We start from the raw sequence: 25081 nt of genomic DNA, 5'->3' as shown, positions 1-25081 counted from the left end.
CTTCAGTCTTTCTTGTGGTGTGCCAGTTGACACATCAGCACTCGTGTTTATCAAAGCTTTTATCACCCCGACACGGCAAGCCAACCATCTAAACCATCTAGCCCGGCCACATGGGGAGGAAGCAGGACATAACATACACACGAGCATAGCGACCACCTGCAGGGAGATTGCTAGGCTTTGGTTTCACTGACCCCCTTCACTCCTGTCAATGACTTTCCCAGAGACAAAAGCCAAACCAGGTTGATGACCAGTACGATTATATTAATCATTCAGATTTGATATAATGACGGAGGTCGGATTTCATGTCCAAACTTGTCACGTTGTTTGCCATCTTCTTTGCCTGCCCTTTGAGCAGTCTACATACATTCAAAAAAAAAATCCTTCAGAAATCAGCAATGTTGAGCATGTAACTGCTTAAAAAAAAGGAAGGGGAAAAAAACAAGGAAATGCGGGCAGATGAGACGACAAGATTCATGTTAGTGTTTCATCGTCACTGTCAAGTTATCCCGCCCCCGTCACTCGCCCTCCTATCTCTTGCTCAGCTCCCCTCCCCTAGCTCTCTCTCTTCTTCTCTCTCTCTCTCTCTCTCTCTTGCTCTCTCTCTCCCCAGCAGTCTGCTGGAGCTTCACGCCAGGATTAGAGGGCTGCAGCCAGTGTCTGCTCACAGGCAAATCGGCACAAGACTGAGAGGGGAACGTCCGGAATATAAGACAGAATTCACTGGACAGATTTTGTCAGTCCACCTCTTTCCCGTTTTGTAGCATCTCATCGCTAGGACCTCACCTGGACGGTGGATCGACCACCCCGGGGACTACCTTCTGGACCTCCATACGGAGAGCCATGTGAGCTGCACCCCACCTCACACAGCCCAACAGTCTTGAGCTGAGAGGAGCGCACCTTGGATTCTTTCCCCCTGGCCGGATCCCCCACTTTCCGCCGAGAGGGAGCCTCCGGGCTCGTCAACCCCCCATCCCCCCCGAACGCCCCTCGGAGCCGCTCGTTTCGGGGCGCCGGTCGGGCCGCGAGTGCCCCCCTGGTCCGAAGGCCAGCCGGCAGCGCTCCGGCACCATGGATTACCTCTTTGGTTTGGTGGTGCTGATATGCGGGGCGGTGCACCCGGGAAGAGGACTAGAACCCAAGCACAACGTACCCAGGCTAAAGCTGTCGTACAAGGGTAAGCCCACTCTCCTTTTCACCCTCAAGTCTCCAGGGTAATGTGGCTTGTTGGCAGAGCACGGCTTGTCTGGTCTCTTTTCCTGGCCCACGGGCATCCTTTCATGCTTTTCTTTTCATCTATTTTTTGCTCAGCAGGATCTTTTTTTCTCCTCTAATTTTGCCCGGCTATTTAAGTCGGAAAGCATCAACTCCTAACTTCTCTGTGACTTTGCCTTGCCCCTCACGTGCTTCAATTTCGCCATTCATCTTACAAACGTCCAGAGTGGTTCCATATGCCGAGGTAGAGCTCTTGCCCCAAGTTAAATGTATATATTGGCCCCCGTCTCCACCGAGCAGCCTTGTTTAGTGTCCCGGACGGCCTTTTAGAGTCTCCTTTATAATGGCTTGTGTCCCAAAGTCTAGCTTCAAATTAGGTAAGGGGCGGAGGCGTTTCAGTTTTAACACAAAACCTTTCTTTGAGCTTTCAAAAAAAATGGAAGTGGAATTTTTAAAGCCTAGCCTCACAGGACTTGGCACGCGTACATTTCGGGATGTAAACAACAAGTATCTCAATCGCTTCTCTTCCACACACTTTTTGAACTAGCAAACTTTTCATCTTTGCTTGAAATAAAAACATTTTCAGCATACTTTGGGGAGGCTGCTGTGGTTCTCGCCCTAAAACACGATCCAAAGTGGCCGACAGAGAGTGCGGTCTCTTTAATTTTAGTCGTCCTCGTAAAGCCTTCCCTCGGAAAATTTACGATCAATCGCCGTCAATTTCCAAGTGACAAAGGGACTTTGTGGAGGAAGCCCGAAGCATCGCGTCTCAGATAATTTTGCTCTCGTTCAGATATATATATATATATTTAGAAATCTCGTGAACGGGTTGCATGCGATGTTTGCCACTCTAATTGATGTTCTATCTTGGGCCGACTTGTTTGCCGTAACTTATGTTTAGCGGCCCGCTCTATGACATGCTTTATCCTTCCAGCGAAGTGCAGGTTGTAATTTTGGTCTGATGTATTCCCCATTATCTCAGTCTGTGTCCGTTCTTACCCTGCGCTCGGACCCGATTCTCAGTCTTTAAGAGGAGATGACAAATGCTATAGAGTTGAAATAACTGCGGGTGGTGCAAAGCGGGCCGCAAAGTTGAAGGCTATGTGCCTCCATTGGTAGAGAAGGAGAAGGATGGTGGCAGGAGCGGCGATCGGTTGCGGACCGTAGCCATGTACATGAGGCGTTACCTGGGCAACTGAAGCCTGCACAGCAGAAGAATGAACAGCTTCATGGCTGCATCTCAGAGGACGCGAATAAATCTGCCAGGACTCACCTGATCCGAGTCAGAACTCCCACGGGTGCCGTCATTGGGGCCGGTCCGAAGGCGCGATGGGAGCGCCATGTCATCCCTCCCTCGGCCATCTGGCTGAAAAATGCTACAATATCTAGTTGACAACTCCTTAAGAGAAATAAAGTGTCATCCAGCATCTGTATTAGGTCTTGACGATGATAAACGTCCAATCATTTGGCTCTTTTAAGTCTATGTCAATGTGCAGAGTGCATGACTCGATACTTCGGGCTGTTTTTTTTAGGGCTCAGCAATGGTTACCCATTTTAATTAATTACGATGAATCGCAATCTGCATCATCATGAGTTAATACGGTGATAAAGTAGTATTAAGCACACTTCTATAGTAGTCTTATTAATGAAATATAAATGTTTTTTAGTTAATTTAGTTGCATGCGACAATGCAGTTAATATAAATTCCTCAATTGATATGTGAGTTATTTTGCCCAGCATGATTTATTTATTTTTTTGCAGCGCGCACTGGTGTTGTGCTCTCGGGCCCCACAGGTGTCTCACGGCATTCTTGATGCCTATCGCCGCAAGACTAGAGGGAGGACGGCGGGCCAGAATTGGCAGAAAAATGGTCGCAGACGGAAGGGAGGCTGGAAACGGAGTGAGGTGTCACTCATCCGCTCTCCCGGCATAGTAATTAAGTCAAATAAACGTCAAGGCGGAATCCTCTCTTGTGTGACGACCACACGGGTGCTGAGTGATGCCTCCGCGAGGCGAACGGAACAAGCGGGGCCTGTGATTTGGGGACTGTCAAATAAACAAGCCGCCACACGAAACGTCCTACTCAAAGGACAGTCGGGCCGGCAACACCCTTCCACGGAGAGTCTGACGACGTCTCTGATTTAGCTCATGTGGAAAGGAGACGGCGGCCGGCGTGCGTGCAGTTGGCGGCGAAGAATGGCCGAAAGATAAAATGAGCCCTCGCGGGACAGCTGGCGCCGCGAGTGGCGAGTGAATGATTTCCCAGTGGGGGCCGGTTGGGAAAAAAAATGGCCTGGCTTTTCAGAGAAGATCTCCACCAGATTTAATGGCTTTTTTTTCTCTACTTGTGGACCGAATACTTTTATTTCTGTAGACAAGTGAGCAATGCGGGTGACAGGAGAAAGTCAAATTCAAGTGGGGGTCTTGGGGATAGTAAACATAATAACGGTCTTCCTGTTGTAATAGGTGACGGTAAGGTGTGAAATGAGGCTGGAAAGGAAGGAAGGGAAGCTAGAAGTTAAATCACTTTCATACCTGTCAACCTCTGCCGATAACTGCCCTTATAAATGATTATGATTCCCCTTACAAACCCCCCAAAAACCTTACAAACACCGTACGAGTCGTACGGTGTTTGTAAGTTTTTTGGGGGGTTTGTAAGGGGAATCATAATCATTTATAAGGGCAGTTATCGGCAGAGGTTGACAGGTATGCACTTTCAACGTGCAAGCAAGTCGAATTGTGGAAGTAGCTCATTAAAAACAGTGCAAATGACGTCCTTGCTCTAGTTTTGGACAAATTTGCAATTTGCAAACAAGCTTTTTCAGCTTGAAATCTGTCACGTTATCGTGTTTGGCTACTTCCACTGGAACAAATCTTGACAGACCCTAATGCCCCCCAACCCCCCCCTCGTGCATTCAACAACACAAATGCTTGGAGAAAACTCTCACTGCCACCGGGGAAACACTGACTCCTATAGGTCCAGCCGCGTACGAAAAAGCAACGCGTGACCCCCAAGTGATCCCGAGCGTGCAACGCTTTAAGAACCCGATCATTTCTATCATCTCGGGTAATTACGGAGTCCCGCGCGAAGTGAAGAAGTTCTGGGAAGCGGTATCGGACTTCTAAATTGGCTCCAAATACATTCTTGGTGTGGAACCGCACGCGCTGCAGTCTGGACTCCATAATGAGCCCGTCTGCGCGATTGTGTCCTTGTCGGGCCCAGAAGAGCCGACTGTATGTTTTTGTCGTGTCGGCTAATCAGCGAGCATCTTCTGTCTGCCTCGTACGACCGGCCGGATGTGGATAATTACAAGGTGTTCTCCACAGCCGCCAACTTTGGAGACGCCGGGCCCCGCGTCCCCCCTCCTCCTCCTCCGCACAAACCGCAAAACCGCCGACTTGAAGTAAAGTACATTCTTCAGGCATGTTTTGGATTCTGTCTCCTTGATAGCCTTGACTGTCATCTTGAGCAACCCTCATTCGTAGGCATTCCATGACACCAAACCCACGTTTGGCCGCGGCTTTGTATTTTTTATTTTTTTTGCAACATACTGGTGTGTTTAACCCAAATATATCACATAGTCCAACACTGATTCACTCTCATGTGTTTGGCCAGCGTGTGCAGATGCCCGACATGCTTCACATTCTACAAGAATTAGTGGCAGTGACTGGGAGAAGCAATGGAGAACCCAGTGGAAATGCATCATGTGACATTTGGACTAATGTGACTGCAGCAGGGGCGGAACAAATTTGTACAAAGCCCGGGGGCAATGATTGTCAATGGGCCCCTTTAATTAGTTAGTTAGTTGCTAGTGAATTTTGTTTACAATTATTACCTTTGTTTTTAACTCTTCCCTTCCCCAACCCTTACGGCCTAAAACTAGACCTGGGTGCGACCGCATCCTGAACACCCTACTAACACCTTCTCAGTCCCAGTGGAATCGGTTACAAATTAGTGGACGACGGACTGATGGACACCATTGGAGGAAAAGTCTGACTCTGTTTTTCTGCGTGGCTTTCTAACAAAATACCAGACCTGCAAGCAACTCAAAATGGCTGCACCCTGCTAGAACTGTTAATTTCCCGGAACGGATTCTCATGACTTTTAAAGTCAAATGGTGATAAACGGCTCCACCAAATTTCACATTGCTCTGCAAGGCTGGCGTCCAAGGCTAACTTTCCCTTCTAACAAAGTAGTAGCCCTGCAATTAGCTAAAGATGGCTACTTCAAAACCAAAAAAAAGCTGACTTCCTCTACAATTTTGGGCATTGGTCCTTGAGACTTTGGGCGCATCCCTTCGCGCGTCTACCCGCGAAACCGTTGATTGGCGCTTACTTTTTCCCCCCGAACTCATTTAATTAGAACTGTGTTCTCTTGTGATCCCAGGCTGAAATAATTAGCGTGTTTCGCTATTTCCTCTCACGGGGCGTCCTCCGCCATTGTGTCATCGTCCACACTTTGCCCTCACGCTTCCCTCCGCCTCGCCTCATTAGTTTGGAATAAAACGTCAGCGTCTGTTTCGGATTCATCCGCAGAGCCGTTCCACGCCATGCAAACTCAATCTGTGTGTTCCACGAGTGCGCGCGGGAATGCTTAGCGGCGTGCCCGTGCGGGCTGGCCGCGGCAGGCGCCATCGGGCCTCCGTCCCGTCTGTGGTCGGCGCGCTCGCTGTGGTCCCGCCGCGCAGTGACGGGAGGAGACTCGCTAATCAAATGCTTCCATATTCTAACCACTATTTAGAACGTGTTTGTGCGGGTGCGTCTGCGAGTACATGTTTCCCACTGCGTTCGTGTTAAATCGTCTCCCGTCTGGTTCTAATAATGTCATATTGTCATAATGTCAATTACTCCCCTTATTAATGATTTCAATTCCCCTTATTAAGCGCTAAAAAACTGCAACGTGGCACATATTTACTCACATAAGGCCCACTTAAAACTCTAAAATTATCCCAATCAGTACAGACGCTCCCCTACTTACGAACATTCGACTTACGAACAACGGTACATACGAACATGTCTGCAAATTGCGTTTATGTCGAAAAATGTTCGTAATTTCAATTTTGTATTGCGCGCCTTTTTCCGAGTAGTGCTTCTTTCCGCCGCTAATACCGACGCCTGGCGCTGTGAGAGCTCAGCTCACCCAGCATCTACCTTCCTTTGCCCAGTTCGTTGCAGTGCGGAAGTGCGTGAACGTATCTCCAGTGCGCAAAGAACCTTTTTCATTTTTATCATTAAATATCTCGTGCATCCATTATTCAATATGGTTGGTGAAAAGCGAAAGGCTTCTATTGAGGGAGGTGCAAGGAAGAGGCAAGCCATTTCATTTGAAATGAGTGGCAATAATAACAAAGCTTGATGCGCGTCAGAAAGTGGTGAGCGTTGCACGTGAATACAACTTGAATCGTTCGACCGTCAGTACCATTTATAAACATAAAGATCGAGCAGCAGGACCCAAATATTGAACGTTGCACAAAGTTTGCAAATCAATTGAATGATGCCATACAGTGCTACCGCATCATTTATGATGAAAAAAAGAAAACTGCAATCGTCATTAGATAGCTTCTTTCGGCCAGTTTCTAGTAAATCTCTCTCTCTCTCTAATGTATGTATACAGTACTGTATGTATTCTCTCCATGTTATTAAATGTTTTTTTCAGTACAACCCAATGCGTGTTACTTATACAAGCCTTAAACATACAAATGCACTTATACAAACCTTCAATATACTTATATAGGCCTTAAACATAAATTATAATACAAATTATAGCACTGAGCAACTTACGAACAAATTCAACTTATGAACAATCGCTCGGAACCTAACTCGTTCATAAGTAGGGGAGCGTCTGTATGCGCTAAATTCAAGATTCTCTAGTTGTCGCTGTAATGACGCGGACAGCTTGACTGTCTGGGTACATTGCTTGCTGACGCGCTATATTTATATAGTGAAAAGACGTACGTGTGAAAGGGGAATGCGGATATCATGCTTAAAGCATCCGATCCGTATTAGAGCCGAAATGGGTAAAACGAGAACAGTTGTGCAACAATCGTACTTAAAAAAATCTCGTACAAAAGTTGTTGTACGGCGTACACAATTTGAAATGTTAAAAAAAAACGTATAAAATACGGGAAAAACATAAGTTGACCAGTATGTAATGTTTGCGACGGTGTCATACTGTAATCGTGCTTATGAGAGGGCAGAAAAATGCCAGGATATAAATAAAATAGGATAAAATAGGACGTTAAGAACAGAACGGAACTTTAATGCGCAACATTGTAGTGTGCAAGCTGTTTTTTTTACATGACACCTGTTTGTGTTGTGCCTGGCGTCGCCACGGCAACAGGCCCACACCTGCCACTGCACTCTCTCGAAGAAGAAAAGCCGAGAACTTTGCGTGGATATCCTTGGGCTTAGGGTAATATTTGAACGGGTTGCGGAGAGCTCATTTTCCGTGCCTTTTTTTTTCTTTGGTTGCTTTTTCTCGCCTCCTCGCACCTGCGTTCTCGGGACGAACACACACCGAGAAGAAAAGGAAAGGGCGGCGGTTGGGACACGCCAAACTAAACGGACTTAAACAGAACAGATTTGCTTTTAGAAAGATCAAATCGCACTCCTGTGACGGCAACTCCTTTTTCATTTTCCAACCTCGTTTTGGTTGGTAAAAGAAGGTTGACACTAAAGTAGAATAAAAGAAGCACTTATATTATTTATATATATATATATATATATATATATATATATATATATATATATATATATATATATATATATGTATATATATGTATATATGTATGTATATATGTATGTATATATATATGTGTATATATATATATGTATGTATATATATGTATATATGTATATATGAGTATATATGTATATATGTATATATGTATATATATGTATATATGTATATATATGTATATATGTATATATATATGTATATATGTATATATATGTATATCTGTATATATATATGTATATCTGTATATATATGTATATATGTATATATATGTATATATATGTATACTATATGTATATATGTATATATGTATATATGTATATATATGTATATATGTATATATATGTATATCTGTATATATATGTATATATGTATATATATGTATATATATAATTAATAATTTTCCCAAATACTCAAACAGTGCCTGTTAATCCAATGTGTACAAAAGGAGTAGAAATTAAAGTTGTTTAATTGATAGTTTAGTCATCGTAGTTCAGCGTATTCATTTGGCTAGAACATAAAACAAATATTCATTTCAAAAGAAAAAATGAACATGTCAAAAGGAAAGGAAAAAATGATCATTGAAAGTTGTTAAATGAGGTAAAAATACATTATTTGTTATATAAGTGAATGTAAAAAAGACTGAGACACGAAAAGTAAACATAAAGCTGTGGAGTTAACAGAAAAGCAATATTCTATGAAATTATTATTATTATTACAATAAAGTTGCAGAATTCAAATACAATCATTATTTCGAGAACTGGGGGGAAAGCAATTACAATCCAGATTCTAATTTGCTGTTTTTGTCAGGAAAAAAATAATAATCCAGATTCATGCCTCTAAAAAATGTTTTTATTCCACAGTTCTTCCACATTTATGTGCATGTACACATTTACTTGAGCTAATTCTTTATATATATATATATATATATATATATATATATATATATATATATATATATATATATATATATATATATATATATATATATATATACTGTTGACTAGTCTCACGTCATAAAAGGCTAAAACCTGAAATATTGCGCGTCGCTTTAATTTTACGCCGGCGGCGTTGATGTCGCATTACGAATTGACAACACACGATATCCAGTCACTCTTTTTTCTCCTGTGTGTGTCTGGAGAATTTAGCAATGGAGCAGAATGAATGTCAACCACGTGTGTGTTTTGCTGAGCTTTTTGCTCATTTGTTTCAACATGTGAATCTGACGGCATTTTGGGTGACCCGCGTACACACTTAGTACGCTTACAGTATACGTAAGTACTGTACATAAGAGTGTCACAGATGCTTCTTTGTGCACGCGCTTACCGCCACAAAAGTTTGTGGTGAATCAGCAAAAATGGCAATTGCATTAGACTGTGACCGACTAAGTGTGTGTGTGATTTTGTGCACGTTAATAGGCTTGTAAACATGCACAAGAGAATACGAATCTTATGTTTATGAGGAAAAAACAACTAAGCAAGTGTCTATGTTTAGGTTGGAGGTTGCCCCCACCTCTAACACAGACACACACACACACACACACACACACACACACACACACACACACACACTCGATCACGATAAAGTGCTTGCTGTTAATGGGTTTTTTTGCATTTGCAGTGCAAATGGCTACTATTAGTGTGTACTTTCAGCAGTAATAATCATTATTTTTTGTAATTTTTGGTAAAGAATAGACTCCTGTGAAGATGATCACATTGCTCGTCTACATTTGTTGCAACAGCTTTTGTTGTCGAATAAAATAGAACACCCCCATATTGATGCTCAATTGATCAAGCAAGAGCTCATCACTGGAATTCGGAGGCAATATATATTTAAAAGTTTAGTAATTAGATTGCACAGCCATACCTAATGTAACAACCACACTTTTGTCTTATATCTCTGTCTATGAATTTTTTTTAATGCCAATCTTTTCTTCACACGTGCCACGCCCTCTTCCTGCCGCATCCTTCTCCTCGCGAAACCTAAGCCCACCTCCTCGGGTTCTCTTGACTGGAAATGGCATTTCCTTACACTTCCTCTCTCCGACTCATTTCCTGTGTGTGCGTACGTGTGTGTGTGTTTGTGTGCGCGTGTCAACGGCTGCAGCGTCCTTCATCTGAGTGTCGGTGTGTATGGAATGTCCATTGTGGGAGAAAAAGCCACAAACAAGCCCACACGCATACGCTCAAGCCATCTGTGGTGGAGTACAAACGCTCTCTCACACACACACACATGCACACATGCACACGCACGTACCCCATATTCATTCATGCCCACCCACACATACACACACGAGCTGTAAGCACCTTTCCAGGGTGATCCACCTCCTCCGTCTCCCTCGCCGATCGTCTCGTGGACAATGTGGACGCAGATGTCCGAGCGAGTGGGCGCAGATGGCCTCCTATAGCAGCCGTCAATCACGTGGGCAAAAAAAAAACGTGTGTGGAAGTACATGCGTGTGCATTCTTCCATACGTGATGCTGATCATGATGGATGATGTTTAGTTGCACAATGAAAAGCACATGCGAGCAACTTTCTGTTTGATTTTCTTCTGACTGAATGATTTGGAGTTTTTGTTTACAATTCCAGACATTATTTTATGAAATTTATACTGTCCTGTGAAAAAATATTTTTAAAAATTATTTCCATGCACAAAGACACCTGATTAATCATTAATGAATTTTTATTTGGTTGATATCGTGTGTTATGCTCCTATTTTTCCCTGAGTTTTGTTTTGTTTTGAAACCACCATTTTTTATATGGTTGTCAAAAACTGGGGGAACAACTTCAAAAAAATATATATGCAGAAAACAACTTATTACTGGGTAACTTTGAGCTAAATGGAAAAAAAGACGGTGTAAGCAAAAAAAATGGGAAGCCTTTCAAACATTACAATGGGGAAAAAAGCAATTTACTAATGTACGTATTAGCAATATTTTATATTCTAGTCCAATTTTGATATGGTGGTCAAAAACTGCGGGAACAACTTTAAAAAAAAAAAAAATGCAGAAAACAACTTATTACTGGGTAACTAAGAGCTAAATGGGGAAAAAACACGGTGTAAGCAAAAAAAAAATGGAAAAAGGCTTTCAAACATTACAATGAAAAAAGGCAATTTACCAATGTACATATTAGCAATATTTCATATTCTCGTCCAAAATCATTGTAGCATTACCATCCACTTTGAAGCGTGTTCTGTAAACCAAAGCGGCGCTTAATGACTCTTGAAATGAATCGACACAATTAGTCATTAAATACATTGAAAACACGACTCCATCATTTCCTATTGTTAACATTTTTCACGGGCTACATTCATTTATCGTGTCTGAAGGCAGCTTTTGTTCCTCAAATCTTTTTTCACGCTCGCCTGGCTTCGTCTTTTAAATGTTAATTGAACGCTATGTAATATTGTCGTGTCACCGCGAGCTGCGGCGTGCGCGCTCGGCTTCTGTCACGCTCGGCTTTGTCCTCATTTACATAATACCGCGTTGACACACACACACACACACACAGAAGGACTGCGTATGAATAATTCAACCAATCACACAGATGAACACACCGAACCCTGATTTGGACGTGCTGCCATGCCGCACGCTCTACCTGTCAGCTGTGTGTGTGTGCGTGTGTGTGTGTGTGTATGTAATCAAAAATGACACGCAGTAGGGGGGCCTGAAATTGACGGCTCACATCGGTTTGTTATTTCCTCCCCCACTTTCATTCGATTGTGTTGGAAGTCTTTTATTTTGTTCCTAATATGTCTTTTTGTTTGTTTTGGAACAGAGATGTTGGACTCGAGTAACCTGGCTAGCTTCGCGGGACTCGCCAACAGCTCGGGCTACGACACTTTCCTGCTGGACGAGGAACGGGGGAGGCTGCTGGTCGGCGCCGAGGACCACATTTTCTCCTTCGACCTCGTCAATATCAACAGAGATCCTAAACAGGTGGGAGACGTACAAGGGAGGGTTTTTTAAAAATCTTTTTAGATGGCATAAAATACATTTCTGAATTCAGACACTGGCTGTGAATTAAAAGAGAAGTATTGCAAAAACAAACCACATCATTCATATTCTTTATCCTCTGCCAAAAACGGTCTTGGCTAATTTTGTGCCCTGCCAGACAAAATACACAAACACCAAACACAGAAATATAGTATCATTTAATAACATTTTAGCAATTTGACCCAATATAAGACCATAAATGTGCCAACACATAAACACCAATGTAAAATGCACAAATTCCAAACCCCAAAAATAGAATAAAGGAAATGAAAATATTTAAAATGATTTATAAAATCTCAATTCACTGCTTATTTCATAGCAGATTTTTTCCATGTCTTTTTACTTTCGGCATTAAATTGTTCTGCATGATTGGAACCTAAAACTTGACCTTTCTGGCCTTTTGCAATTGCCTAATCATCAATGACGTCATCAGAAATTTGTTACAGCATGATAAAAAAAATATTGCACCATTTTAGATGAAGTAGTGACACTAGGGGAGGTGAATCCCACTTCTGCAAACTCCGCCTACATTTCTAAATTAGGTGGAACTGAGACTAGACTCTAAACAACTCGTAAAATCATTGAAAAATATTGTAGTTTCTACTTGACCTTATTGTAACCAAGAGACATGCGCTCCACTAATTATTTGAAGTACATTACATTTTCCTTATTTATAAAACACCATACACACATCATCGGCATTATGAATTATGAGCGTGCGCACGACTTCTGCTCACTAAACTGCATTTCCATTCCGAGTCTGTCACCCGGCCAGCTTTAAAGTGTCTTTCTCTCCCTGTGAAATTCCATTAACGCACCTGCTCGAGGTATTTTTTTTTAATCAAATTTGAGACTCTGGAGTAGATGAAACTGCCATATTTTTCCCCCTTTGCCTACAGGCGGCATGGTGACAAAGTGCGAAATGAAAAGAGCGTCCTTGTCTGCCTCTTTCTACTCCTCATCTGTGCGTCTTTGCAGTTTAAAAGCGGCGATTAAGTCAGTCTGCAAATTTCCAATGCAGATTCTCCACCCAAAATAGACCGCCAGGACATCTTGACACGGGTGTGATGCCTTGAGATGTAATATTAACCTCGACGGCGTTAGACGTCTAATCCAGCGTTCATTTGCCTCTACCAGTCGAAATGGATTGGACGTCCGTCGCCGTCAATGGCAGGCAAGGAGTTAAAACATGCTAAAGCCAGTGTAATACACAAGGCCATGTGCAAACAATTGCCCCTTTCTAAATACATAACACAGTAACGTCTCACTCCTGTCCTGTTTATAATTCATGTGCGCACATACGGATTTGCCAAGAGGACAATTTGAATGCATTATTCATACTTTGCGTATTGTCTCTTCCCAAGCACTCGCCTCTTCTCACGTAAGGCCAGGGCAAAGTGCGCGCATATGTCTCGCAATGGTATTAGGAACTTTAATCGCAAGCACACGGGCGCCGCTCCCACGAGAGCCGCCAAGTCGGACGGCGAAAAAACGAGCCAAGTCTGATTTTTGGGGGGGGGAATTATGCCAAAGTGACTCACGGCGTTCCTGTTTCATGAAACATTCAAGCCGTCCGTCGCGCCTTCTTTTCTTCCTCTGCTTTTCTTGTCTTTTGTTTTTGTTTTTTGGGGAGCGCCAAGTGACTTTGTGCACTTTGTCATTGCTGCAGATCGCGTGGCCCGCCACCCCTTCCAAGCGGGACGAGTGCAAGTGGGCGGGAAAAGATCTCGGGGTAAGTCAGACGTCATCTTTAATTATAGCATTGTATAGTACAGACGCTCCCCTACTTACGAACATTCAACTTACGAACAACGGTACATACGAACATGTCTGCAAATTGTGTTTAAGTCGAAAAATGTTCGTAAATCCAATTTTGTATTTTTTTCCGAGTAGTGCTTCTTTCCGCCGCTAATACCGACACCTGGCGCTGTGAGGGCTCAGCTCACCCAGCATCTACCTTCTTCATTGCAATGCAGAAGTGCGTGAACGTATCTCCAGTGGGCAAAGAACCTTTTTCATTTGTATCATTAAATATCTCGTGCATCCATTATTGAATATGGTTGGTAAAAATCGAAAGTCTTCTATTGAGGGAGTTGCAAGGAAGAGGCAAGCCATTTCATTTGAAACGAGTGGCAATAATAACGAAGCTTGATGCGCGTGAGAGTGGTGAGCGTTTCACGGGCATACAACTTGTCAGTACCATTTATAAACAGAAATATCGAGCAGCAGGACCCAAATATTGAACGTTGCACAAAGTTTGCAAATCAATTGAATGATGTCATACAGTGCTACCGCATCATTTATGATGAAAAAAAGAAGAAAACTGCAATCGTCATTAGGTCGCTTCTTTTGGCCAGTTTCTAATACATAAATCTATCTCTCTCTCTACAGTACTGTACATATTCTCTCCATTTTATTAAATGTTTTTTTTTTCAGTACAAACCAATGCGTGTTACTTATACAAGCCTTAAATATACAAATGCACTTATATAAACCTTCAATATACTTATAGTATAGGCCTTAAACATAAATTATAATACAAAATATAGCACTGAATCAACTTACAAACAAATTCAACTTATGAACAATCGCTCGGAACCTAACTCGTTCGTAAGTTGGGGAGCGTCTGTATTGTCCTTCATTATTATGTGTGTGTTAACAAAATACTGCTAACGCCCGTATAAGGTGAAAACATGCGTTTCTAAAACGTCTATTTCTCGTTTTGCATCTGCAAATAATGACGCTTTTTTTCTTTTAACACCATTTGTATATAAATCAAACCAATATCAACAGTGATGTGGTCTGTTTCGAAATACCACCCTAAAACAGATGTTGTTTTTGACAGTATTTTAATAGACAAGAAGACCGTTCACGCATGCACACCCACGTTGCTTTTGTTTGAGCGTATTTATATATGTGCGCATGTTTCAAGTGGGAGTGTGCGATTCCTCTTAACGGGTTCCACCGACACATTTACTGGCTCGGGCTTTGTTTGCGACGCGTGTTTGGATAAGCTCCGCGCGGACGCGGGTTCCATTCGCGCACGGGGCCCGGCCGAGCGCCTCGGTGGCCCTCAGCGCCGCCGTTTGCGTGCCGCCGCAAAATATTCACCCACCGTGCAGAGGCAAAAGCAGATGGAGCGCAAAGCACCGAGCCTCCGTTGGGACAATACACCCGCCGTTCACACTTTTCTGAAAACAATCTATCACCGGCGCAAATTTTCTGCAGCCCGCGCTTCGCACGGAACAGCTGCGAAAAATTGACTCGCTTCATCCTAACATGTACAAAATGATTTCCTTTAACGGACGTTTTTATAAACAGTGGAGGATTTGAAATCGCTAATAAAAATAATGGAAACTCGCCTTTGAAATTCAAGTTTTACATAACTTTTCAGCCCGTTTGAACAGTAAGCAAGCGAACTAACGTTTGTCCAAACGGGCTCATTTATGGGGTTCGCGCGATGACGTGGCGACCTCCCACGGCGCCAATGAGTCCGACCGAGGAAAGCCGTGTCAAATTTTAAGAGGGGTCGATTTTGGGAGTCACCGGGGGGAGTTTCACGTCAAAAACCAAGCGTGAGAATGATGTCGTGCGCGGTAGGAAGCACAGAGGGTAAAGTCATTCTGTGGTAGCGCGCACGAGATCAGCCGTATTTCGTCAAGTAAGACCTCGCCGTAGGTCCTCAGGGGCCACTGGCTTCATGTTTAGCGCACTCGTCGCTAGTAAAAATGTCCAAAAAGTCTTTTATCGTAGGGGGACAAAGGTTTTTGTATCTGTATGTGGCTTGGTAACGGGTACGATGGTCTGGTTTCGTCCAAGGCTAACGTAAAACACTGTCTGGTTGCGCTTCAAAGTGTTCCGTCTAAGTCCACATCACCCTCGAAGGTTTCCCTGCTCGCTTTAAACAAACGGTCAGATTTTGTTTCTGATTCTGTTCCACGCTAAACTAAGACTCTCTTTCAAAATTTCTAAGCAGATGTTTTGTTACAAAGACAGGCATATTAACTACCTTATGATATTGACCTTAATAATGTGCTTTTGATTCAAAAAGTATGTCAGAAATTCCACATGCGATGATTTTTCTGAAGCTTTTCCCTTCAAAGTAACACATTTGTACTCCGTATTAAAACCATGAATATGGAGGTGAAAATTCTGAATCAAGGGGGCGGCTTATATGCGAGAAATTGTCAAATTCAACAATTTTTGGGCAATTTTATACGTTAGCCTTAAAAGTGGGTCATATTTTACGACTTTTTAAAAAAATAAAGTCATATGCGAATGACCCCCGTTGCGTCTTTTCTAGAAAGAGTGCTCGAACTTCATCCGCGTGCTCCAACCTTACAACGCCACCCACCTTTTTGTGTGCGGCACCGGAGCCTTCCATCCCATCTGCGGCTACCTAGAAATGGGCAAGAGAGCTGAGGTAAGGCATCGCAGAATACCGTCATGAACTTTACTGGCCAATGGCACCGAAAGGCGAGCGTTCCAACCCGTTGCCACGACCAGGACAACATCTTCCGGCTCGCCTCGCATTTCGAAAACGGCCGCGGGAAGAGCCCTTACGACCCCAAGATGCTCTCGTCGTCGCTCCTGATCGGTGAGTCGGGTTTTAGAGGAAGCGAAATTTGCAGATTGACCGATCGCGCGTAACCTTCCTTCTCCCCGCCAGACGGGGAGCTCTACTCGGGCACGTCGGCCGACTTCATGGGAAGGGACTTCGCCATCTTCCGAACGCTGGGGGATCAGCATCCGATCAGGACGGAGCAGCATGACTCAAGGTGGCTCAACGGTAAGAAAACCGGAAACCCAAGCCGGCGTGAAAAGGATCAACAGGCGCTATCTCTCAGCATCCCGTGCCCCTCCCTCGTCGTTTTGCTTTCCCACACTGCTAATCCGCTCTCAGCTGTTTTCCCGTTGTGGAGTCAAATTCCACTTCTACTCCTTCACCGCCTTCAACCATCACACGTAGCGCATATCGCGCTGACGTTAATCCCCCGTCCATCTTTTGCCTTGTAATGGCGGGGATTACGGAAATAGGGGATGCTCTATTAGCTGTTTATCAACGAATGGGTCGCATGTCCCGCGGATTAAACGCGGGTGCTGAAAATGGGAGGAAATACGTTCGCGGATGATAAAAGCGCTACGAATTCCGGCTCTTCCGGCTTAGAGTTTATCGCCGATAGACGACCGATCAGGGTGGCGGCGAATTGTTCTAGCAATGGCAGACATTGACGTAAGTAGTCTCTTATAAAGATTTTTTTTCTCAATAAACCTATGAGACAAGACAGAATCGTAATCGGGAGCCAAGATATATCGGTGCAACGCTAATTTGGGATTTTTCTCCCTGCAGTTTTCAATTCCGTGCAGCAAAGATTTAACATGGCGTATTCACCACGGGGGCTTGCGAGGCATCGATTCATCGTGGAGGTCTCGCACCTGCCTCCAGCGGCGGATTATACATTTTATAAAAAGTCCCACTTGAAGAGTCGGCCGCTCTCCCGCCCGTCTTTTTTCACGGCTCCTCCGAATGGTGTAACATGGCACCGCTTGTTTCACCCCAGCGCGCGCCGCCACTTTTTTTTTCTTCCCCCTGCCCCTTACGAGCGGAAGTCTCCCACCCTGGCTTTGATTTCCTCCGGTTTTTAAAAGCCAAAGTCCACGACGCAATAAGAAAAATGTGTTTTGGAGTGGATGCGGTTCTAAAGCATGGACAGGAATAATGTCCCAAGGACCCTGATGTGCACTTATATTATTTTGTTTGACTTTCTTCTGATTTTTTTAAAACACACAAATATTGATTAAATTGAAAAAAAAAATTTTTTAAATATATATTCAAAATATGGCATAACGCTTGGTCCAAGGCAAAGTCAAACCTTTATAAGGTTAAGCTGTAAATGAGTAAAAATAAGGGTTAGGTTCACGTTTATAGCCCGTTGCTAGCTGGGGTTAGGATGTATTTGGAGGGGGGATTCTTATTTGGGGTACGTATAAAATGGAGGGGAACCACTTTGTTAGAACAGAGGTGGCTTTGTTTGACCCATTTTATTGCCTTGAATGGCTCTCCTGTTCACATTTGCTCATTCAGACCCGAGATTCGTCGGCGTTCACTTGGTCCCGGAGAGCGACAATCCCGAGGACGACAAGATCTTTCTGTTCTTCAAAGAGAACGCCATGGACGGTGAACACACGGGCAAGGCCACCATTGCCCGGATAGGGCAACTGTGTAAGGTAACAAAATCAAAATAAAACCGTGGAGCTTAGCTCGGTGGCCAGTTTTACGTATCCGTCGTTTCAAGTCAATCTTTGCCTGCAGAATGACATGGGAGGCCATCGCAGCCTCGTCAACAAGTGGACCACCTTCCTGAAGGCCCGGCTCATGTGTTCCGTGCCTGGCGTCAACGGCATCGATACGCACTTTGACGAATTGCGTGAGTTCTGCCCCAAAAACTGTTTATAAAAAGGCAACCGGTAAACCCCTCAGCAATGCCGTTCACGTGTTCAATTTGCATTTGCAGAGGACGTTTTCCTGATGACCTCCAAGGATCCCAAGAACCCGCTCATCTACGCAGTTTTCACTACGTCCAGGTAAAATGCATTCCAGATTAGATTAGATCAGAACTTTATTTCATCCCGTATTCGGGAAATTTCTTGGTTGCAGTAGCAAGACAGAAACAAGACACACAAGACATTGTAGACCTAGTTAAAAAAAACTGGAGCCACACACAGGAAGTCCACAAGGTGGGGACCTTCTGCAGACTGAGACTGACACTGAGTTTCCTAAATAACCCTTTGTTATTTTTTATTTATTAAATATTTTAACCTGTCCTGTTCAGTTGCTTAGAGTTTTAATGTGCCACATGGGAGTTTTATGTATTCCCATTGCGTTTTTGTTTTATTATTATTTTTTATTAGGAGAAAGTAGGAGTTTTGGGGGTGACAAACAAACAATACATTCTTAGAAACACATGCTAACAATGAACGTAGCAGGGCTATCATGATGTAATTGTATTTACCAATGGCTGGTAACTGCTATTTTCGCATCCTAACAGGGTTAGCGATATTAAGTGGGAATCATCTTTCTGCGCGTAAGGTCATCTATTGTCCATTTCTGACTGAAGAGTCGCTCTTCCCGTTGTATGTTTTTTGTGTTGCTAGGCAACCAGTAGGTGCTCGAGTGATTTCCTCTTAAAGGGCGCCGCTCTGTTCTTATCATTCCTCTTGTAGTATTTGTTTGTACCCTCTGCATTTTTCGGGTCGTTGAAAAAACTCATCTGACGTCCGATCCGCTTTGAGTAGGAGGGGCCAATCGACGTCATTACATTCTGTTAAAAGCGTCTCATTACGACCACAATGGAGGCTAAATCCGGAGAAGTGAATTGGATACATTTGATCAATTTTCTGGCTCGCGTTCAAGCCGACATGTCAATCCACACACGAGGAAGCCCACATTAAATCCAATGAAGGGGCATGGGGGAGTACAAGAGACTTCATTGGTTTTGGGAACGACCGCTTTCCAGAGATGAATAGCGCACGGCTTCTTTTTAATTCGGCCGCCTAATGGGGCGCCGCCATTGACGGATCAATGTTTGATTGAGCGTCTTGGAGATGGAATTTCTGCACTAGCAGACGTTCTCTTCAAGCGAGGACACTGGTTAATGGAATTCCTGTTGATGAAGCAATCGCAAACGGCCTTGCATTCATCTTCCGGGCTCTAATTAGTCCCATGCAATTTTCAAACGAGAAAACTGTGGCGATATGTTTGCAAATTTGACTCATGAACACGTCACGATGGGGCCACGTCCGCAGGAATAACCCACGTTTGGAATATTCCGATTCCGATATTCCGATTCCGAGAGGCGATGCCTCTTGGATAACCCCGTATGGATCATAAATTCTTGGAGAACGCTTCCATTTTTTTTAATAAGATTGATTGATCTCACGGGTTTCTGGAGAAAGTGGAAGCCACACCATCCAATTCCAGGCCAGAATTCCTATTGCGAAAATGTGGAAGCAATAAGACGTTCCGATCCGTCGTCGCTACGTTCCCCGCTTCTTCTCTTTGTTTAGTCTTCCGCGCTCACTCCCGCTTCTTCCGCCCGCAGCAACATCTTCAAAGGCTCGGCGGTGTGCATGTACAACATGGCCGACATCCGGAGGGTGTTCCTGGGTCCCTACGCGCACCGAGACGGCCCCACGTACCAGTGGGTGCCGTTCCAAGGCAGGGTGCCCTACCCCAGACCGGGAACGGTGAGTGTTGCTCACACCTGCGGGAATCCCGTCCATCCCGGTTTCTGCCGGACTCAGAGGTCTTTCCTCGTCGACCCACTCAGTGCCCGAGCAAAACGTTTGGCGGCTTCGACTCCACCAAAGATCTCCCCGACGACGTGATCACGTTCGCCCGGGGCCACCCGGCCATGTACAACCCGGTGCATCCCGTCGGCGGGCGTCCCATCATGGTGCGCACCGACGTGGACTACCAGTTCTCGCAGCTGGTGGTGGACCGCGTGGAGGCCGAGGACGGCCAGTACGACGTCATGTTCATCGGGACGGGTGCGTGCCGACTGGCGACCAGTGAACGCAATGCCGGGGGGAAAAATGGCGGGGATGATTCTCGGGTTTTTCCTCGCAGATGTGGGCACTGTGCTTAAGGTGGTGACCATCCCCAGGGAGAGCTGGCATGACCTGGAGGAGGTGGTCTTGGAGGAAATGACCGTCTTCAGGGTAAGAGTTCAAAATAATTCTGTTCTCATTGCAAATTAGCGCAAATGACATCATTTAATGTTTTTTTTTTAGGAGCCTACAACCATCACCGCAATGGAGCTGTCAACCAAGCAGGTTAGTTACCCACATATTACGCTCAGATGGATCGAATTTCTCGTTGCGCCCAAGCCCTTCTAAAAGGATCATGTTGGCCCCTATTTGGTTAAATTCCCTCCTAGGCACTTCAATTATGGTAAAGGCTGACAACCGCCCTTCACAGCTATTTCACCAAAAGACATGAAATTGGGTGGACGTCTCTATCATAACAGGACGTGCGAAAAAGGAGTGAAAGATGGAAAAGGAAGTTGGGTATTTTCCTAAGAAGCCGCCATTCCGGGCATGAATTCCTTAAAAAAGGGAGGCTGGAAAAACAAAGCAGTTTTCACCGATCGGTTTGAAATTGCTTTGGCACGCCCATCATAACAAGACGGATGGAAATATCGCAAGGACGCGTGCCCAAATGTAAGCAGGGAGTTTGCCATATTGAGTTGAAGCAGCAAAATTCTAGCCAAGTTGATGAAAAGCGTTATGGAAACTTTTTTCCATGTGTGTGTGTGTCGGGGGGTTAATTTCAGGGGGTAATTATAGAAAATCATCCATTTTATCTTGGAAATTTAACTTGGGATTTTGTCCAAATCAGACACAATCTGTTTTTTCTCTTAAATTGACACTGAAGTTTGAAATAAAATAAAAAAACGGTTATTTTTTTTCTTTTCAAATGATTTCTTATTTTGGCTTCTGTCTTCCTACAGCAACAACTGTACCTGGGCTCGTCGCTGGGCGTGTCGCAAATGTCCCTCCACCGTTGCGAGGTTTACGGGAAGGCCTGCGCCGAGTGCTGCCTGGCCCGAGACCCGTACTGCGCTTGGGACGGCGCCGAGTGTTCCAGATACTTCCCCACCGCCAAGAGGTAAACATTCACCTTCCTGGGACACACCTGGGAGTTATCAGCACATCGGGGAAAAAAAGGTTGCAAATCAAAAGCGTGGCCAGAACATTTGGGTCCTCGCAATTAGGTGTCAGTACACTACACAGGAGCATCCTGACATCCTTCTGCACTACAAATTTTCCGCAATGAGAAGCAGATGTGGCCCCTCCAACGTCCCTTTTGAGCCTAATAACGGTCCCCGCGGGGGCACGCAGTCGGACCCCTATTTCTGAGTAGCTCTCGCTTTATTTCCCTCACCTTTGGCTCAACCTCCTTTCCATCTTTTTACGAGAGGAATAGGAATCGTGCGGTAAGAGACATTTCTCGCTATTGTCGTTAAAAGAAGAAGGAAGAAAGAAAGGCGACGTTCATGGAAATGGCTCATCAGAGAACGCTCGCTGCAGGTTTATGGTGATTAAATTCAGACCCCATTTTATGCAAGTAGTTTAGCAGCCGAGGAAGGAAATGACACTTTTCCATTGCGCGGAGTAACATTGGCCCCTAGAGGCCGAATGGCAGCACTACTGACTTCATATCTGTCAACCTCGGCCAATTGCTCCTCTTATTAATGTTTGCAATTCCCCTTATTCAGCGATACTAAACCGTAAAAATGCAACGCGGCAATATTTACTCACATAGGGTGTACTTAAACCTCCCTTTTGTATGCACTAAATTCAAGATTCTGTAGATGTCGCTGTATGACACTGACAGCGCGACTGTCTGGGTACATTGCTTGCTGACACGCTATATTTATATAGTGAAAAGGCGGAGGGGTGAAAGGGGAATGCGTGTGCGCATATCATGCTTAAAGCATGACAATATTAGCAGTCGACAATGACGTTTTTGTCTGCTACCAGACAACCGAGACGATCCCGATTAGAGCTGAAATGGGTAAAATTAACTCGGTTTAACAAAAACGTACTTGAAAAAAATCCTGTACAAAAGTTGTTATACGGCGTACACAATTTGAAATGATAAAAAAAGGGAGAGAACGTATAAGTTGACAGGTACGTGACTTGTTTTATTTCTTGGCAGGCGCACCAGACGGCAGGACATCCGGAATGGTGACCCGCTTTCCCAGTGTTCGGACCTTCAGCATCACGGTTTGTAAAAAAAAAAGGGGGGAAAAATCAAACCAGCACTAAGCGTCCCTCTTAGTCTGATTGTCTGTCGGCCTTTAGATGATATGGACGGGCCGGTTGGTGGTGGCGTGGTGGAGGACCGCACGGTGTACGGCGTGGAGAACAGCAGCATGTTCCTGGAGTGCAGCCCCAAGTCTCAACGGGCGCTCGTCTACTGGCAACTGCAGACGGCGGGCGGCGAACGCAAGCAAGAGGTGGGTGATCTCCATTCCTTTTACGTATCCGTCTCGGATTGCTCTCACTGTTTTCCCCGCCATCTTCCTCAGATCAAGATGGACGAGCGGGTCCTGCGGACCGACCAGGGACTGCTGCTCCGGAGCCTGTCGCAGTCCGACGCGGGCGTGTACCACTGCCAGGCGGTGGAGCACGGCTTCATCCAGCCTCTGCGGCGCCTCGATCTGCAGGTCATCCCCGCCTTCCGGCTGGGCGACCTCCTGCCGGGGCCGCCCTCTACCGGCAAGCAGCGCGTTTGGTACCGGGATTTCCTGTCCCTGCTGGACCACCCGGACCTCAACAGCGTGGAGGAGTTCTGCGACCGCGTTTGGAAGAAGGAGCGCAAGCCCAAGAAGCCCAAGGCGGCCAACGGCCAGGCGGGCCCGCCGCCGCCGCCACGGCCCAAAGCGTTCGCTCCCAACGCGCAAAAGCTGCAGGCCGGCCCCCCGCAGGGTAAAGCTTGGCTCCCGGCGGGTCCGGAGGGGACAAACCAGAAAAGTCAAGCCAGCTTAAGCACGCAGAGTGCCCAGACGCCCAAGAACCCAGCCAAGACGCCGAGCGGTCCCAAAGGGCAGGGCGCGGCGGGAGCCCGTGCGGGAGCCCAGCACCCCGCCAAGTGGCGGCGTGTGCAGGACAACAAGAAGGGGCGCAACAGGAGAACCCACGAGCTGCAAAGACCCCCAAGAAGTGTTTGAGGGGAGTTTAAACAAAACCACACCAAAAGAAGCACAAAGACGAGGACACACACTCATTCTGTAGATTGTTTCCAATTCAGTGACCTCTCCACACATGCGCACACACACCTACACACACACACACACACACATCAAGAAACCCACACGCGAGCTGTGAATAGTAACAGCGGGAAAGCTAAATGTAAAAACGTGTGGGGACCTGTTCCGTCGCCATGGATACGGCCCGGCGGACAATGGCGCCTCCTTGTACATACGTGAGCTAGTCCACACTCAACCTGGGGTCGACTATTCCGGAATGGAAAAGAAACGCGTTCCCTTTGCAGGAGCAGAGCATGTTGTGACACCACGGAACGAACGCTCGTTTGCCTCTGCGCCGCCGTTCAAGCGTCGTGCATGTTGTCGTTCGATAAGCTACTTATTTTTCTGGCTTTTTTTTTTTTACAACCTAACTGAAACCTTTTTTTTTTCTACACTCCAAACAGCACGACTCTGGTGGTCTCATTCTCCCCTCTGTGTAACTTATTACATCTCCAACACGCAAACACTCGTTTAGTGTACATACAACTGCTCTCTGTGTGTATATACAGTACAAGAAACATCATGTGACTTTTATTTATTGCTCATTTTGTGAAAGGGTTGCATTTATTTTTTTATATGATGCTACGGGGGTTCGTCAATTTATTGGGGGGGGGGGGGGGTTAATGGGTGCCAAGTCTTTGGACCAACTGGATGGAATTGGGTTAAAGAATCACTTTCAGGGGGTGAATAGAAATACACAGCATATAGACGATGATGTTTTTCAAAATAAAGTCTAGTGACGGTAAGCACAATTTAGTTTTTTTTTTTCATTCCTTTTTTTCTTCCACACCCATTTGCGTTATTCATATACATGTAAAATGGCTCCTCTCACCCTTAAGAAAACCACTTCTAGCTGTGAATTTCTGTAATAGTGCAGACAAATGTCCAGTTAGTCCGAAGAGATGTTTGTGAGATTGCATGTGAATGCTGCCTACAGTACGTGCATCTTTTATAACTGTCACTTAAATGTTTTTTGTGAGAGCTACACTTGCCTTCAGGATTTCAACTTTCAAGGCAAAAGGAGCTGGCCAAACCCCCTCTAAAAATAAAGGTCATAAACTGAGTGTGTTTAGTTTTCAGTTTGAACACTGAACGTGACTGCAGCTGCTGTAACACAATTCTTTATGGCATGCATTCGGTTGTCTAAATAAACATCTGTTACAGACAAAATGTCTCTTTTTTACCGTCACGTTGATGCAATAGTGTGATTCGTGAACATTTCCAAGTGGAGAATTGATTTCATTCATAATTAGTAAGGAAATTCCGAAAGGCCGAGATTTACGTTACACTGTCGCCCTCTTTGGGATTCTAGAGAAACC

General features: G+C 44.9%; 1 protein-coding gene across 1 annotated transcript; it reads left to right on the top strand.

Annotated features, from left to right (window-relative positions):
• The first annotated feature begins 623 nt into the window (after positions 1–623).
• sema3aa (sema domain, immunoglobulin domain (Ig), short basic domain, secreted, (semaphorin) 3Aa) lies at positions 624–24354 on the top strand. The gene is made up of 17 exons (XM_077593808.1): positions 624–1174; positions 11729–11889; positions 13616–13678; positions 16250–16369; positions 16453–16543; positions 16616–16735; positions 18032–18174; positions 18260–18374; positions 18462–18531; positions 20049–20193; positions 20277–20496; positions 20576–20667; positions 20740–20781; positions 21459–21616; positions 22670–22737; positions 22816–22970; positions 23043–24354. The coding sequence occupies exons 1-17, from the start codon at positions 1069–1071 to the stop codon at positions 23682–23684; spliced, it is 2511 nt and encodes an 836-aa protein (XP_077449934.1). The 5' UTR covers positions 624–1068; the 3' UTR covers positions 23685–24354.
• The last annotated feature ends 727 nt before the right edge of the window (positions 24355–25081 follow it).

The sequence above is a fragment of the Stigmatopora argus genome, chromosome 23, assembly GCF_051989625.1.
Source record: "Stigmatopora argus isolate UIUO_Sarg chromosome 23, RoL_Sarg_1.0, whole genome shotgun sequence".
In the NCBI taxonomy this organism is placed as follows: Eukaryota; Metazoa; Chordata; class Actinopteri; order Syngnathiformes; family Syngnathidae; genus Stigmatopora; species Stigmatopora argus.
The sequence above is the reverse complement of the archived record's forward strand: the minus strand, read 5'-3'. Positions and strand labels throughout refer to the sequence as shown.